This window comes from Spinacia oleracea, chromosome 2, assembly GCF_020520425.1.
Source record: "Spinacia oleracea cultivar Varoflay chromosome 2, BTI_SOV_V1, whole genome shotgun sequence".
In the NCBI taxonomy this organism is placed as follows: Eukaryota; Viridiplantae; Streptophyta; class Magnoliopsida; order Caryophyllales; family Amaranthaceae; genus Spinacia; species Spinacia oleracea.
The window spans coordinates 31,562,417-31,581,793 of NC_079488.1; the positions used below are offsets into that span (position 1 = coordinate 31,562,417).

The following is a 19,377-nucleotide window of genomic DNA, read 5'->3' on the forward strand; positions in this document are numbered from 1 at the left end:
AAGTTCATCCGCCACATGATACTCTCATCTTCCAAATTTATTTTATGTCAGTTGCATACATTTAAAAAGTTAGAACTTTTTGTATACAAGAATCAAACCCTTTATTCATATATTTCATGTCTTTTTTTCAACTTAAAATATAATAAATGGGAAAATTTGTGGGAAAACACCTTTTATATTACAGGTTTTGTGAAAAAACACCAATTTTGTGAGAAAAAACACCTTTTATGTTTATGTTGTTTAATAAATACCCCTTAAGCTCGAATTTCAACATAAAATTCAGGTTTCCGGGCATTGGTTTTTACTTCGACCCTCCAAATATTTAGGTGATTACACTATTAACAATTATCATAGGAACCGATCCACATAATGGGGGGGGGGGGGGGGGGGGAAGCGGGCATCAATGCGCAAAAACTTGAACTTTTGAACGGAATATGAGCTTATGGTGTGTTAATTAAATCATATAAATATAAAAGGTGTTTTCTCACTAAATACATTTTAGAAGGTGTTTTTTCACAAAGAGTGTAATATAAAAGGTGTTTTCTCACAAATTAGCCTAATAAATGACAACATAATATAGACAACCAAGTAATAATAACAAGATTTAATCATAATATTTTACGTAAGAGCATGATTTTGGTTATTCATGTAATGAGCTGGGGCATCACCCTAGACCAAAAATGTTCTTATTGAGAAGAATATGCAATGAGTATCCCAACCATGTGAACGTGAAAAACTCTAATGTTTGTTTGTGAAAAACTTTTAATAGTGTAATCAACAGCGCCACGTTCACCGTCTCTCACAATGTTGAACGAGATTCTATCATGGCCCTGGTAAACATACTTGTATAAGTACTTGAATGCTTGAATGCTTGAACAAACTTCGAAGTTAAGATGACAATCAAAAAAAGATGAGAGGTACGAGTTACGGAATAACCCACCGATTATCCAAAGTCGCTCTGCGAATGGACACTGTTTCACCGGTGGATGTGCGCTTATACACTGGGAAGTCATCAGCACTGGTGGTTGTCTCATCACAAAACTGTTTTGGGTATCCACTTTTACAGTGTTCCTTATTCCCTTTGCGTTTCATGCACGGACACTTGGGGTTTAACTTTCCACACGGGCCATGCATCATATGCTTGAGAATGATCTTCGAAGGTGAGGGTTGTCCATGTAGGGTATCTCAGCAGAAACAAATTTGTCATAATCGGCAGGAGTTTTGATCTTGGAAGTAGGTGTGAGAATGATGAGAAAATGCATATGAGGCGAACCTCGTTTCTGAAACTCAACAACGTAGAACATTGCCGCAACTTCACCAAAAACATGGTTTTGCATTACCAGTTTTTTCAGGGCTAACAATTTCGCTCGAAAAATCCTCGACACCAAATCAGGCCTGTTCTGAGCTTCTTTCCCGGCAGCGAGCTCTTGTTTTATCTCTTGCCCTTTTGGATTACATGTCATTGTTACTATCTTTGTTACTAAGAGATCTGGCTTCCCATAGCGTTGCACAAGAGCCATTGCATCTAGGTACCTTTTCTTAAGGTCCCGAGGGCCGCCAATAAAAGTTGGTGGCAACACCACACGATGTGCCACATTAGCTGCACTGTTTTCCCCTCTTTCCACAGTGTCCAGAATCCCTTGATATAAGTCTTCCCTAATAGTGTCCTGGTTGTTACGGAAGAAATCAAGGCGCGTATTCTCAACTTTGACGTACATGTCTACAATGTACTGCTGAAGACACCGCCCGGCTCTAAGAAGTAGATTGTTAGGGCGACTCTAGAGTTTATATGCATAATACTGCCTTGCAGAGATATGTTTGTCTGTATTAGTGCGGCTCGGTATTGCACCTACAAGAGTAATCCATTTTTCAGAAGTATTCAAATCCATTTTTCAACGTAACTAATCTCATATGCTTTGAAACTGAATCCATCACAGATTCTCAATTCTTATCTTAGAGTCTACCTGAGCTCAAACAACTAACACAACTTAACTAAGACTAATTCTCCGCTTCTCGATATAACATGAAGAAAATATTGATGTTGAGGCTCACATCCAAATCACACATATACATTCCTTTTGGAAACAATAAACGCAAATAAGATTTTCTCTCGATAATTTTATTTTAGAAAAAAATATCAAATAGTAATATCAAAAATGTATTTCTTAGAAATCCTTAATAATCCAAAGCTTGCACCAAAGCACAGATTTAAGAGATATTTGCTTTTTCTAGCAAATCGTTTACATTTCAAATCACACACATTGCCAAGTTTCACAATATTTGCTACTTTTAGCATAATCAAACACATTTTAGCTTTTAAACATATATATAAACCGGGGAAGAGAACACGAATAGAGACAGGTTGAAGAACCGCTGCCTCCAAGCTTTTAGGGGTCGTCATCCACCTTTTCACACATGCTTGCAAGACTTTTAGGACATGTCCCTACATAGATGTATAGATGTACATTTACACAGATGCACATATGTGAATTTACATAGATTACACACAAATATACAAGTGTTGTTCATGGCCGTTGTTAACGGCTTATTCCCCATAAAAACACATTTTCAAACTTATCTACTCCCTCCGTCCCAGATTAGTTGTTACACTTACCTTTGCACAAAGTTTTAGGTGATAAGTGGTTGTTTGGTTATCAATTGTTATTTTATTGAAAGAGTAGATGTGATAGGAGTTAGTGGCGGTATTTTTTTAATTGAATGAGAGAGGGTGTGGGGACAAAAAAAAATTTAGTGGGAAGAGAGAGATAATATAATAATTGTGGGGTCATTCCTAATTTAGAAGTGTAACAACTAATCTGGGATGGACGAAAAAGGAAAGTGTAACAACTAACCTGGGACGGAGGGAGTAATAAATTTAGAAAATATACATAATCACACTTACTTAAATTCTTGTATCACAACAAAACTCATCTGAAATCTTAAACACAATTGAAAATCTTGCCACAAACCACACTTATACAAAATTCAAAATATTCGCTTAAAGATAAAAATGAATTACTCATTAGTTTTCACAAATTTCATATATGTGATGCTTTGAAAAACAGTTTTACACCTAGTATTATATAAATTTCTATACTCTTAACCGCACCCGAGTACGAATTAAACTTCAGGGCAATTCAATTTTCTTAAGCTTATCACAAATCATACTCTTCAGCTCAAATTTCCAAACTCACTATTAATCCATAGAAACCCTTAATTTGAAGTACACAATTGCTCAATCAATTTGGTTTATAACACAAAGATCACACCTCTAAACCATTAGCTTATAATCGCAATAGCATAATAAGCTCATGTCCTTTTATTGCGTAATCTTCATAAAGTCTGATCACTTATAAGTAGTCCTAAATGAATCTGGCTTCTCAATAAAATACTATACCCAAACAAGCTTAATAGCTCAATCCGTACTAGTCAAACTCAATTTCATGCTTAATCGCACATGGTTACGTATCAAAATAGATCTTAGATCTTATAACTAATTCTTATAACTAATGACATAGATCTTATAACTAATTCTCATTAGGGATAAAGTATAAAACTTATATATAAATCCACAATTTAATCGTATCAAGATATATATCATTTATATTATTTCAATTTAGTCAAAGAATAATCTTAAACTTTTAAATTCAACATACTCTTTACAGAAACCATGTAAAGATCTCAAATGAAATAATTTAATAAACATTGAGCTTCACAACTCGATAAAGGATAACTTGGTAAATATAGGCCATAAATCAAAATTCGGAAAATTAAAATACATTATATATTGAGTAGCTCAAAACTGGATTTTTAAAAGTTCAATTAGTTTATTTTTATGGTTACCCAATTCATAAAACTTATTTCAAAAAGTCATTTACGTTATAACCAATCCTTATCGTCATATTCGAGTTAGAATAATACACTAATTAATATGTTGGTAAAACTACCATTTATTGATAACGCTAACTATAACATAAAGAAAATAATTAGCTTATAGATCTTATTAAAAATTTATGTCGCTCAATTAATTAATAGTTCAAAAAAAACAAAAGAATACAAAGGAATATATCTATCGCTTATGATTCAACCGATAGTCCCTGCTAAACCTTATTAATCCCAACATTGGTGAATATTTATGAGTCACACTCATAGTTCCCTAATCATGTACTCCGTACCTTATTTCAAAATTTGTCATATCTATACCTTGATTACCCATAATGATATTCAACTGTATTTTCCGAAATACACTAAATATAATGAAGCTAACATAAGCCGACTTAGAGTATGGAATTCCGATTACATTACAACCCATATAATTCTTAACAAATATATGTATCTTTATAAATCTCACATGGGTCACATCCTCCAAATATGTAACCAAACCTTAATAAATATCGCTACCAAATATTCACAAGTCTCACAATCGAACTAGCACAAGTCTCATGTTCAAATCTATCAAAATGTCTCACAAAATCAAAAATTCAAGTCTCAAAAATCGAGCTTTCACAATCCTCATGTTTAAATCAATAGAGATTTATAAATTAAAAACACAAATATCAAAATCATTGAAATTCTATAAATGTTCATATTCACATCTTATTTAGGCTTTCCAAATCACAATAGTATAAGTAAAACTTAAATCGAAATTCATATTGTTAAACATAAATCACATTCTTAAAATAAAGATAACACAAGCCATAAATTTTCATCAAGTTGGATGGACAATGTGTACCTTCAATCGTCACACTTAACCTCCAAGAATCTCATTTTTCGATCACCATCGATCGCTTTAATCCGAATTCAATCTTCCAGAACACATCCCATAGTTTAATCTCCAATGCTAACTCATAATCTTGACTGCATATTTTATCTTGAACTTGTCCTTTAGAAGCCAACAATACAACGAAGAAGTTGGGGAAGTGAGAAGTAACAAGGAAGAGGGGCAACGACAACAACACGTTGGCAGCAACAACTGTCAGGTTCGGAAGACCGTATCTCCTAGCTCAGGATTCCATTTTTAGTAATTCTTGAGCCTAAGTTCATTAGGTCAAAGAGATATACAATTATTCTTCAGGGAATAGAATCTCAAAATGATTAGAAGATTGTTGAAATAAGAGAAACAAAATCTGGTGCTGACATAACAACAACAGCAACAACACTTAGTTTCGGAAGGGATTATCTCCTAGAATACGGCTCCGAATTGAGCGATTCTTGAGACTAAATTGATTAACTTTTCAAGGGATACAACATTTATGCAAGAACTATTGACAAAATCTGAACGCATGTGGTAGGAATCGCACGAAACAGATTGAAGCAGCAGCAGAAGCCCTATGTTGGTGGCAATTCCCAAAATAAAATAGGAGGCGAAAGTGTTCCTATTTGTGGTTTGGCTTTATCAAAACAAATAAGGAATCAAAACATCCAAGCTTTGCAATCAAATATTCAAATTATAGCTTTTCTTAATGTGGATTTTGATGAGAGCAAAATTCCCTTTTTGATCAATAGAATGAAAACCCAACAAGACTTGGAGAAGCAAAGATACTTGACAAAACTAAATGGTGCTGGCAGGTTCTACAAGTGACATGAAGTAAAAATGAAGATGACTAATCCTTAATTATATAATAAGGGTAAAATGGTCTTACCACCCCATTGGTAAACAAAAAAAATCAGATTATTGATAAGCTTCAATAGAAATAATCAGTACTCGTCTTTTATTAAAAATGTAATATTCAAGTTAATAAAATAACATTAGTTTGTAATTAAAAGCAACTTAAAAACTTGGCTATTACAGCAATAGTGAGCCGGGGGCAGAATCAGTGGTTCGACGGGCAAGGGCTGATTAGTAAATGCCAAAGGCATTTTTGGTTCACATAGAGTATATGGGTGTTAAGGGCATGAATTACCAAAGACCACATATAGCATTTAGGAGTGAAGGAAGCTTACTTTGTTTCCTTATCAGCTGCCTCTCTTTCCGTGTATTTCGGGATGGTTCTGGTCCAGAGGCACAGGAGCCCAAAGTGCCGACCACACTGTGGATTTCAAAGGAATAGGCACTTTACATAAGGGGTGGATTACAAATAGAAATACATGACATATGTTAAAAATGCATGTCCGATGTGGATACATGAAGTGGTTGTGTAGGTGGCATTAGGTTATCATGATACAACTCTTGAACATGACGCATGCGCCTGGAGCCACCGGGCCCTGAGAAAGGAGAGAAGGAAAACCCAAAAAAAATGAGGAAGGGAAGCACCGAAGAATTGAAGACGGAAGAGGGAGAAGTGGAAAAATAAGGGCGGTGGATGAGGGTGCAATGTGTCACGATCGGGATGTAATGGCAAAGGAGTAGTAAATGGAGATGGATGTGGGTAAAATTGGCAGCACACTATTGCTGCAATAGTAATATGAAGTTTGTGTGTTTTAAAGTGTTAGGATATCAAAATCTCAACAAAATTCCATTTCATCTCCTCACCTTAATTTCCAAAATTATTAAAAGCCAACAACATATTTCGTACGAATCTTGAGAAGGTAAGATTGAATATCAAGAATTTTAAGTTGGTGCTCAAGCTGTGCCTGTGTGCGTAAAAGGTGATCGAGGCGTTGAAGATGAGTAGGTGGATGCGTATAAGGCAAATTTAATTTAGGGTTGGTGAGTTTATTTTTCTGTATTTACAAGAGGGTTTGTAATGTTTACATATCTAAATATTGGACACAAGATGGCTTGGCTTAAATAGTACGGAGTACAATAATATATTTGTTGACAATTTTCATAGTTGCTTATCAAATTGGAATAGAATATCAAGATTTAGATCAGGACATCCGGTGATATCGGGTATCCAGTCCAAAATCTCAACAACCGGAACCGAACTGGTTATTGCCGGATCCTAAATTTTGGATATGGATCCAGAATCAGTACCACCAGTGCCGTTTCCAGATTTGGACCTGCCGGTTCCTTACGATCCGGGACCGGGACCGGTACCGATACCGGGTGCGCGGATTTTTTGCTCACCCCTAGTTTCGCCCAATGAAAAATAAGATTTCAAATTTATTTTTGAATTAGCAAGTCGTTTGCCAAGTAGATAATTAATTTGGTGTCACATAGATATTTTATTTAATTAATTACTAATATATAGAACTCCATCCAAAATCAAACACTCTAATAAGTAAAAATAAATTTAAAATAAAATTCGATCCAAAATCAAACACGTACTAATCTAAAATAAAAATTCCATCCAGAATCAAACACTAGCTAATCTAATACTACCTCCGTTCCTTAATGTTCTTTACGCTTACTATTTGCACGGACTCCAATGCAATATTCAACGACTTATATATCCATTTCCGTATGTGAAAAAATTATAAAAATTTGATATTTTTAAAATACATAACGAGACCAATATAACAAGATCTTACATGATGTCATTTTGATGTATATAACTTTGGGAATCCACGGTCAAAGTTTTCATACTTTGGACACATATTCCAAAGTGTACATAACATTATGGAACAGAGGTAGTATTAGAGAGCCACGTAGAAAATCTAATGGCTTCGGCCAATGAAAAATAAGATTTCTAAATTATTTTTGAATTGAAAAGGTTCAGTGCCACGTAGATAAATAATTAAGTGTCACATAGATATTTTAATTAATTAATTACTAATATATGCAGCTCTATCCAAAATCAAATACTCTAATAATTAAAATAAATCTAAAATAAATTCCTCCACAATCACGCACTAATCTAATCTAATATATATATATATTTGGAGAGCATTCGGAACGCCACATAGGATTTTCATGTCATCAAACAATAAAATTATTTTAGATTTATTAAAAAATAAAAATGGATAAATAAAATCCCGGTAAAAGATAATAAGAGATAAAGATAAATAAAACTCAATAAAATATAATAAGAGAAAAATAAAAATAGATAAATAAAAACCCTGTAAAAGATAATAAGAGATAAAGATAAATAAAAATCAGTAAAAGATAATAAGGGAAAAATAAAAGTAAATAATTAAAAACCCGGTAAAAGATAATAAGAGATAAATGTAAATAAAATTCAGTAAAAGATAATAAGAGAAAAATAAAATAGATAAATAAAGACCCGGTAAAATATAAAAAGAGATGAATTTTAAACTTTTTTTAATAGATAAATAAAGACCCGTTAAAACTCATTGGTTATAAAAAAAATCATTGTTCTAACTATTGCTTAGAGTTGGAAAAATAATCTCATAAAAAAAATAACCCGTGCATCGCACGGGCTTTAAATCTAGTATCTACTAGTATTTTATGCACGCGATGCGTGCGTGAATTTTAGAGTGCATGTAAACCAACATTAACAAATCAATATTTATTATCGTAGAATAATGACTATCTCTATATTTTTGTTTAGAAAATATTTTTATCCAATGGTTTAATACCTATTGGAAGAATCCATCACAAATTCATGGTTGAAAAGTTAAGGAAAAAAATATATTATCACAATATAAAGAACATACGCAACATTATCACCTCCAGTCTTATATGCACGCGATACGTGCGAAAGTATGAATTAAAGTTAATATTATTTTCGGTGCAACTAACATATCTCAATAAAAAATCAGAATCTCAGTTATGCTCTCCAACATTTAAAGAATCCTCTAAACCCTTATATAAATAAGCACGTATCTTATCTTGGTTGAGTGCGATCCACCTCAAATTATTGACTTGCATTTTGACACGGTTATCGACAACAAATTGTTGGAGTAGACGACCGGCTCTCAAGGTTGGAGAATTCAGATTTTGTCGCGTCTATAACACAAAATACTTGTTTTGGTCAGAAAAAAAATAAGTATAAGATTTTAAGAATAACACGCACAAAAAGAGTTATTAGAAATATGCACCTGAAACGTGTATGCATGGAATTCCCGGCATGCCAACTTATTACCAATCGAACTTCAATTGTTTAAATCACAGTCGTAAGAACCATAAGGAAACAGTAGAGGACACTGCAGTGGGTCATAATAACCGAAAATATCTTTGATATAACTCAATTGCCTAGTTACTGACTCTATCATAATATCCCTATCAAAATCAGTAACACAGTCGTAAATAAAAAACCACAAATGTTGTACGAATTGTATTGTAGAATGGATAATGTAACTTGATCACTAATATTTTTTTATAAAATATTATATTTTAATATTTAGATTAAATCGAGTTTTTCATTTCCACTAAACCAAAAGTTTTTATTTTAAATATAAAATTAAATAAATTTCAATTTGATGCCATTTTTTTTCTTTTCTGTTAAAACGAAAGTTTTAATTTAAAATAAATTAATAGTTTATTTTGAAGACCTTTTATTTTTCTTTTATGCTAAAGAAAAGTTTTAATTTAAAATAAAGTAAATATTTTATTTTGATTCCTTTTGTTTGTCTTTTCTGCTAAAATTATAGTTTTAATTTAAAATAATGTAAATATTTATTTTGTATCCTTTTATTTTTCTTTTCTGCTGAATCAAAAATTTTAATTAAAATAAAATAGTTTTTTTTTATGTTTTTTGTTTTTCTTTTCAGCTAAAACAAAAGTTTTAATTTAATTAGATTAATATATTATATTTTGATGCTTTTCGTTTATATTTTCCTATAAGAAGAACGTTTTAATTTAAAATAGATTATAAATTTTCACTTTTAATGTTTTTTATTCTTATTAGGTCATTAAAAATATATCACATTTAATTATTTAATGGAAAGTAATGTATTAAAGCGAATAAATGGGCCCATTTTCTTATCAAAGCCCAATCACGATCTGTAGTATGATTAACCTATCTCTCCTTACTCTTTCCTCCTACCTCTCCTTTCTCTCTCCTCAAACCGTCGTCTCCTGTCTATTTCCTTTTGTTTCTCCTCTTATCTCTTCTTTCTCTCTCCTCAATTCGCTGCTCTCTTCTTTCCCCTCCTAAAAAATGGCCATGCATCCCCTCCTTCCGCAGTTCTGCTCTCTCATCATTCTGTGAATATCTGGTTCACTCTCCTCCTCCTATTTCATTCCGATCTCCTCCTCTATCACTCAAAAATGACGAAATTACTCACCTAAGTCTCTACCCCTCGAGTTTTCGCTAGAGAATCAGCTATATCAAGACTCTCTCTCCTCCTGTAGTTCGTTTTATGGGGTTCGTTTGTTGGAGACTCAACTAATTCATCGAAACGCCATCGATTGGAATTGTCGATGATGCACAGGTAATATTCCTCATCTCTTCGTCAATTAAGCTGTCTATTTTGTTGGGGTTCAAGGGTATTTAAAATCGCCTGATCAGGAGTTATTTTAGCAAATATTTTGAATGTCGTTAATATCTATTATTTTCGATCAATTTCGTTAATTGTTTGGGGGAAATGTTTGGGGGTGTAAAGGGTTTGTTCAAATGATTTTTTTGGGGGTTTTCATTATTCATTACTTCATGCAAAATATTGATTTAGGGAAATTGTTGGTAATTTAGGTTTTAGTTTCAGGATTAATTGATATTTAGGGTTTAAATTCAGGATTAATTGTTGGTTCATCAATTAAAGCGTTTTTCAAGAAATTTTTGGAATAGATTAATTGTTGCTTAAGGGTTTGAGGGTAATTAATTGATATTCAGGGATTAATTTGAGGATTAATTGTTGCTTAAGTAATTGTAGTTGGAGTTCGTTTGCTAAATTGTTGCTTAACTAATTTTGATTGCACTTTTGGTTTGCATGTCGTGCCCTCTATGGCTCTATGGGTTGGAGAGAAAGGTGCAGATGCATATGTGTTTTGGGAGGAGATGTGGGAGGCGCTGGTAGAGGCGCTGAATTTAATTTACCTTTGTTTTAATTTGGTGAGATTTTTAACTATTTGTTAGTCAATTCTTTGCATGATTTTTGTAATTTGGTAGTGGTATGATTTGTTGTTGAGAGTTAATAAGATTGGGATTGTGAGAATATGGTGTGGCTTCTTTTTTGTTATGGAGTTTGTATGTTTGTGAAAATTCTTGTTCATATAGTTCTATCCACACGCACCTGTGCAACATAATAGTATTTGTTTATTTTTCACTTTGATTGCGGAGCATTTGTTAATTAAATTAAGGTTGTCCTATTTGAAGCCGTAATATTTGCAATAATACAATGGCTTAATAATATTTTATGTTGTATGTTAACGATCAGGATTGAATTGACTTATAGGTTCTTTTAAGCCTATTAGTTTCTCTGTTTGAAACAGACATTTTAGATTTTAGTATTCTTGCAGCAGTGTGTTTATGGGTTCGTCAATTTTGATGTTCTTGCAGTAGTGTGTTTTGTGAAATACTTTCTAATAGTCTGATCACTTTATCTTGAAATACTTGCAGTAGTGTGTTTATGGGTTCCTCAAAAGGTTGAAATTTGACAATTTTGTACTTTTTTATGTTGAATATGTAATTGTTATTCAATCTGATTTGTTGGGTTTGTTGATCTCACTTTGTTGACTGACTGACTGTTCATCTATTCTTAAATTTTGATTTGGACCTGTAATTTTGGGTTTTTAGGAAATTGATATGCCCTATGGCCCTGACAATTAAACATTAATAATAACGATCGACGATAACCTTGTTTATCATGAATTCCTAAACTTACACGGGGTTTGTGATTGTAGGAATTATATTTATTGGATATACAGACTTATAGCTAACCTGTGTGAATCAAAACTGTTAGATTTTCGGTCTTATAAAAGTTCCCTTCTTTTTGTTCTGGTTACTTTCATAGTTCCATAGAACTTTAATGATTTTTTTAATGTTTTATGTAGGTACATCAAAATGACACGATTCATCTTCCCTCTTCTCTATTAACTACAAAAGGTCCGTATTTTGTCTGTCCTTTTCACTTGATTGTGTTTTTATTTTAGTGTATTGCATTCCCAGAACCAATAAAATATGAAAGTAGAGATTAACTAATCATAACAGGCTTACTTAATTAAAAGCATGATGTAAAATCTTAAATAAATAGAAGCATGCATATAACTATTTATTTTTTGTGTCAGAGATTGATAGGGCACATACCTTGTGTCGTTGGTTATTGTTAAAATATGATGAGCTTAAAAACGTTAAACTGAATGTAAAACCTGCAAAAACCATTTTTTATTTCAGATTTTCATGATTTTAATCAAAAATCTGTCAAATTAAACTAAGCACTCTGAAAATTGGTAAATTTGATTATAAACAATATCATAAATTTGACAAATGTGGACATTTAATTAAGATGTTTTATTATTTGACACCTGATATGGAGATGTGAACCCTACTTAAAAAAATTTCTCGAACAATAGCTAACTATTCTATTGAAGGTCTTTTAATAAGCATGAAATAATTAATTAAAATCAATAGAAGCATATGTGTTGCTATTTATTTTTTGGTGAAGAGACTGATGGGGCACATACCTTATGTCTTTGGTTATTGTATGCCGTGCTGAATTTAACACCCAACTTAAAATCGAACGTAGAACTAAAAGTAAATCCTGCAAAACCATGATTTATTTCAAAATGTAATATGTCAAATTAAATAAAGCACTCTGAAAATTGGTAAATTGATTTTTAACAATATCATAAATTTAAAAAATATGGATATTTAATTAAATTTGACAAATTTCATCTACAAAAAATAACGAATAATCAATTTGATTGCAATGACCCGTTTTCTCTACAAAATTACAAATTGTTTTCTCTATAATTCATTTCATTGCAATAACCAATTGCACATAGCTCCAGTTGAATATCTCTATTAACACAGAATTTGTTTATATTTTGTGCATTAATCGATGAGAAGAGTCTACTTACATGTATTGGCGGTGGTGGAGCTTTTTCACAACAAACCTCCGATGGAACTCTGGAACTCTGGAACTCTTTACAGAGATTATTAGGTTTACATACTGTAATCAATCAATTTGTAGTTTTGGAAACAGTAATCAAGTTGTAATTATATTTGATTCCTTTTTCTTTACTGACGTGAGAGATGAGAGATTACAGGGAGAGATTATAGGGAAATTTAAATGCCTTTCCTGATTTGGTGAGAGATTACAGGTAGGGATTAAAAGGATTCTTTCCATTTTTCTATAATCCTTGCCTGATTCCTGATTGACCTTTAAACATTTAATTAGGAAATAACACACAAAGTTAGGCGTTTAAATTGACGTTTAAAAAATTAGCCAAAAATAGATTCTGCTTTTAAATTAATAATTAATTCGTTTTTAAAATAGTTAATAATCAGAATTACTGTAATTGTGGTAATTGACATGCATAGATATTATTGTGTGGGTACAATGAATGGGCCATTAATAACGTTTTGGGCGTTGGAACTGGAAGGGTCTGGCATATATTGTTAAACAGTGAAGGATGTTATTGTAAACTTACTGGTGGACACGAAAAGTTAATATACTAAAATGCCCTCAAGAGCTGGCTTATAAAATAGAGATGTATAATTAACATATTTGCTCAGTTATTAGAAGGCCACATAGGAAACCATTAGATTTCGGCCAATGAGAAATAAGGTTTCTAATTTATCTATACTGTATATGAAAAGACGTTTCAATAAACGTCTACATAACATGTGGAGCTCTCCCTCAATCAATAAATTCATGCTATCAATCCACTTTCATTTAAAAAATGAGAAATACGGTTTGCATAACATTCGAACACGTGACCTCAAGTTTCAACATTAGAGCATTATCCAATTGATCTATAACCTTTTACATGTTATCTTTGCAAAGTTAATATTAATATAATACAGAAAAAATTGTGAAAAAAAATTCAGATATAATTTCATTAAAGAATATAATAATTAATTGTTATTCACATAATATTCGGGGCATCGCCCAGGCCAAAATACTAGTTTTAGAATTAAAATATGCTTATAAAATCGTTAGATTTCTGCCAATGAGAAATAATATTTCTAATGTATCTTAGAAAAATAAATGCTTGTGCCACGTAGATAAATAAATAGGTTTCATGTACATATTTTAATTAATTAAATACTAATACAATTCTAATAAAAAAATCTAATAAAGCTCTACCCACAAGAGTGTTACATCCAAAATCAAACACGTACTCTAACCTTATATCTAACTAACTATCTATATAAAAGATGAACTTTTGAATAGCATAAAGAGCGCCACCTAGAAAAATATTTTATTTTATTTTATTTTATTTTATGTGATATAATAAATAAAAGATACTCTGTAGTAAGAAAGGATTATAAAGCTACTACAATTCTTATTTGATACTTAATAATAATATATAGAATCATATTACTATGTGACTCTTTTTACTTCATTGTATAAATCAGGCCGTTATAACCTCACTAGCCTCCAATGTCTAAACTATGAGATTTTTTTAGCAGGGAGTGCAAAATAAGGTATGTGAATCTTTGGCAAAGTTGTGTTTCTTCCTTGTTTAAATAATATAAATATTTATTTTTAATTCGTTCATTGTGCTTTCCATTAATGATTCGTGCCCAGAACACCAACGAGGAAGGGAATAGGGATTAATGTTTCAAACAATGAGATTGATGTTTTGTTTTAAATTGCGCATAGCAGTAGTATGTAGTTTCTTCTTAAAAAAAGTAGCAACCCGTGTTATTTGGATAATGTGAATTAATTAGAGTACGTAGCTTTTATTGCTTCCTTACTTAATCAGGGTTGTATGATGTTACTTTATAGATCAGATATATATATATATTATATATATATATATGTATATATATATATACATATATATATATATATATATATAGGGTTGGAATCCGGTGAGAAGTGCACTTATGGTGAGAAGGGTGAGAAGCATTTTGGGCCTTTGGATTTAGAAACGGACGGACAAGATCAAGTATACAATCAACTACTTTTCCACCTCCCGCGTTGCCATGCTCTCAGTCATCTATCTTATAATTTCCCCCTTTCTTTCATCCTCCCTTCACCCAATCCCCATTAACATATACTTCGCAAATGTGAAGCAGATACATCATATCTATCCTATAGATACATCAATATTGCATTGAAGGTTCATTAGTGACCTTCCATACTACAACGCTTAATTGATCCAAGAAATTACTAGTTTTGGACCACAAAGAACAACATCATCAAATTATAATATAATAAAAACAAACCTGTAAATTAAAACCAAAATCAATTCCATATTGAATTTTATTGGTTGTGGTCTTTGTGTTCATCGCAATGTTCCAGCTCCGCAATTTACAATTTGATTGAAATTTGAAATCAGTTGGGTCGTGTAATTTAAATCCCAACGGTAATTTAGTTGTGAGCTCCATTAATCTTTCTCTCCATTAATCTTTCTCTCTCCTGCTCAAGCACTCATCCATGGCTTCCATTTAGAGGAAATATCTACTGTACACCATTGATATATATGTACTTAGCATCTTAATGTATCTGTAATAACTTCTGTTCCGGTGTTGAAGCGGATGGAACAATGGGCTTCGTATGAAGACCCTTTTGAGTGTGTGGAAGATCTTGCGAGCTTGAATGAGTGTTGTCCGAATTCACTTGCACAAAGACAATGTTACTAGCCTCGGGGGTGTTTCCGAGGAAAGCCCCTCCGATGCCTAAGTAAGAACAATGCTCGGATTCTAGAGAGGGAAGTTCTCTAGAGAGTAGTCTTAAGGCAATAAATTGGATGTACATTGAGGTGTGAGCCTTGTCGGCTTATTTATAGTGTTTGTGTAATAAATAACCACATAGGTCAATTACTGTTTGGTGGGCCTTGGGCCTTGCTGGCTAGTCAGCCTTTGTAGTGTTTGTGGATTTGATGTTGCTGTATTGAGCCATTGGGCTTTGGACTTAGTGGCCCAATCGATATTCCATTGGGAGCCCAAACAACATGCCCCCCCAGACCCGGTCCATTTAGGAATAAACGGGCAGGTTTCCGTATATCAGAAGTTGGAAAGTTTTCCCTCTCCTTTTTTCAAAAAGGAGCGTTGGAACCATGCACTAGCGGGACAGGTGTCAAAAGGATGCTCCATGTGTGGCGTCGATCGAACGGCCTAAAACAAAGCGGAAGTTAGGCAGTTTCACTGAGTGGTGGCCTATAAATACTCGACCCAAATCATCGTTCAAAACTTTATTCGCAAAAATCTTTCTTAAGCTTTCCCAGAATTCTGGTGGTTTCTTTCGTGAGTTTTCTTTAGATCTTCGTGAATTCGTCAAGAATCAGCTTCGGGGCTTTGTCCTATTCGATTCATCGACAACTTTCGCTCCGAGGAAGGTAATTTGTTTCCTGTTTCTCTTTATCCTTCAGTTTCTTTGCACTTCGGCACTCTATTTTTTGGAGTTCTGCCATGGCTGGGGGAAGGTGGAAAAACATGTCCGGTGTGGTCTCATCATCTAGTGGTTCCGAGGAAAGGTCGACGAAATTCCCCTCCGAGGCTGATGAGCGCTCGGGGAGTGGGGCTCATGCTGGGCCGAGCCATAAAACTGGTGCTACTGGTCGATTTGCTGTTCGTCCTTTCTTCCCGCGTAATAATGGGAGGAGGCGGATCCCGAGGGCAGGCTTGCTGCTCTGTTCAACGATCCGAGCGAGATTGCCGGTCCTGACGGCACGGCCGTTGATGGGGAGTGGTTGGTTGAAGCTCGTCGGGAGCGTTATCATCGGCTTGCCGAGGATCTTTATGGCATCCAGTATGCCTTGGGTTATTGGTGTGAGCTTCCGCTTCAGAAGCATGCTCGGGTGACGAGGCCGCCCCTAGATTTTATTGCCGTGTACCTCCATCACTTTGATTACGGGCTTCGGTTTCCTTTGGATCCGTTCGTTTCCCGCGTGTTGGAGGAGTATAACATTTCCTTGGCTCAGTTGACGCCGAAGTCAATGCTGTTAGGTTATGATACATATGACATTACATAGATCATGCGGAAACAACCATTAACCCAGGACAACATATTATTTACACATAATCATATAGCATAATTTAGATGCATACTCTTTGTTGCGTGCCCTCCCTAGCTGCGCCCGAACCGAACAAGAACAAGTCTTTTAGGACTCCAAGTGTCGTCCCTCCGTAGATAGTCCACAGCACGTCCGGATCCGCCTTAAGATTGACCAACTAGAATCGCCCTTAAGGTACTAGAAAATTTCGGCACTTTATGAGCAAGATGTGTTTTAATTTTCTCTCAAAAACTCACTTTTGAATACTTTGAAACTTGTGTATAAATTATGACCCCTAGGCCTTTATTTATAGAGTTATGGAAAAGGAATCGTAATCCTAGTAGGATACGAATTAATTGAAATTAGAATCCTATATGAATTCTATTTAATTAATTTATCCAATTAGGAATAGAAATTTAATCATACACTGACTCTTGCAGATTCAGGAATCACGCATGAGCACAAACTCACACACACACGGCAGCCACAAGGGCTGCCCATGCGCGTGCGAGCAGCAGCCCACGCAGCACGGCCCACGCATCCGTGGCCTTGGCGCGCGCTGGGCCTGCCTTGCGGTAGGCCTGGGCGCTGCCTTGGCTGGGCTTGTGGCGCGCATGCTTGCTGGGCGATGGCCCCGGCTTCGTGCTGGGCCTTCGTCCGGCAAGCCTCGTCCGATGCTAATTCGTACGATACGCTTCCGATTAAATTTCCATTTCCGGAATCTATTTCCGATTACGAACAATATTTAATATTTCCGATTCCGGAATTAATTTCCGTTTCGAACAAATATTTAATATTTCCGTTTCCGGAATTATTTTCCGATTCCGGTAATATTTCCGATTCTGACAATATTTCCGTTTCCGGCAATATTTCCGATTCTGGTAATATTTCCATTTCCAATAATATTTTCCGATACGTACTATGTTTCCGTTTCCGGCAACATCTACGACTTGGATAATATTCATATTTCCGATACGATCCATATTTCCGTTTCCGGCAATATCATCGTTTCCGGAGTATTCATTTCTTGCCTGTGACGATCTTAGCTCCCACTGAAACCAAGATCCGTCGGTTCCGAATATTCATAGATGGAGTATTTAATGCCATTAAATACTTGATCCGTTTACGTACTATTTGTGTGACCCTACGGGTTCAGTCAAGAGTAAGCTGTGGATTAATATCATTAATTCCACTTGAACTGAAGCGGCCTCTAGCTAGGCATTCAGCTCACTTGATCTCACTGAATTATTAACTTGTTAATTAATACTGAACCGCATTTATTAGACTTAACATAGAATGCATACTTGGACCAAGGGCATTATTTCCTTCAGTCTCCCACTTGTCCTTAGGGACAAGTGTGCATTTCCTAATTCCTTTGTCGCTCGATGCTTGCTCTTGAACATAAGGTAAGAGTTGTCATCCTTATTATGTCCAGAGGTGTTCCTCGGTTTCAGAGTTCAACTGATCAAATAAACAGATAATCATAGCCTATGATTCATCCGAGCACGACCATGCATTTCACAGTTTCTAGCTCTCCGAGTGGCCTTGTACAACTTTTAAGCATCTCATCCCGATTTATGGGAGGACAATCCCAATCTTGCGATCTTGAGATTAGACTTCGTTTGATAGGTGATTACCTGAGCGTTGCCTTTATAGCCTCCTTTTACGGTGCGACGGTTGGTCAACGTCAAAGCAACCAGTTCTCAAACAAGTAATCTCAAATCACTCAGGTATTGAGGATTTTGTGTCTAATAATTTAATGAAATTTACTTATGACAGACTTTCATCTCTTACAGTAAAGTTTCATAGGTCTTGTCCGATACTAGTCTTCCCAAAGTAAGTATCTATGCAAATGATTATGACATTGCCATGTCCACATAGTTCAAGAAACAGAACTACTAGTCATCTTGCATTCTAATCGTCTAACGTTTTCTATGCGTCCAATTTTATAGAAAACTCCGATTAGGGACCATTTTCAACCTTTGACATTCAAGTTCACTTGATAGACATTTCTTAGTCACAGGACTGGTCCTGACAGTCTATCTTGAATATATCGTCAAATTGAAGGGACTCATCATTTAATACTAAACCAAGATTAAATGGAATATGAAAATACATTTCATATATGATAAATGTTCAACCCCAATGTTTTACAACCATGGGCCTCAAACCCATCTTCTAAAACAGTTCATGGAATTTCAAAGCTATGCTTGATTTCCAGTGCTACAATGTAAGTGTTGCTTCTCACTTGTTGCATAGGTTTAGTTATTATGCTTTGCCAATCTTAATATCCTTTTCATCGAATGTTCTTCGAGATATGATGATAAGATCTTTTCGAGTTTGTTTATTATGTGATCTAGTCTTTCTTACTACATTAGTGGTTCTACGCATTTTGCAATGAAGAACCATTAAGTTAGCAGACGTTTTTCTTGCTTCAAGAGTGGTTCCACGCATTTTTCAATGAAGAACCATCAAGCCAGCAGATA

General features: G+C 34.2%; 1 protein-coding gene and 1 long non-coding RNA gene across 2 annotated transcripts; both read right to left on the minus strand.

Annotated features, from left to right (window-relative positions):
* Positions 1 to 776: 776 nt before the first annotated feature.
* Positions 777 to 1,841, minus strand: LOC130466865 (uncharacterized). The gene has a single exon (XM_056835428.1). It carries the CDS (start codon positions 1,716 to 1,718, stop codon positions 1,134 to 1,136), a length of 585 nt encoding a protein of 194 aa, XP_056691406.1. The 5' UTR covers positions 1,719 to 1,841; the 3' UTR covers positions 777 to 1,133.
* Positions 1,842 to 2,157: 316 nt separating this feature from the next.
* On the minus strand, positions 2,158 to 13,061 carry LOC130466866 (uncharacterized). The gene is made up of 7 exons (XR_008927008.1): positions 12,803 to 13,061; positions 12,407 to 12,483; positions 12,030 to 12,091; positions 8,884 to 9,064; positions 5,944 to 8,791; positions 4,733 to 5,033; positions 2,158 to 2,443 (listed from the first exon to the last, which is right to left on the minus strand). It is a non-coding gene; the product is annotated as an uncharacterized lncRNA (long non-coding RNA).
* Positions 13,062 to 19,377: the final 6,316 nt, after the last annotated feature.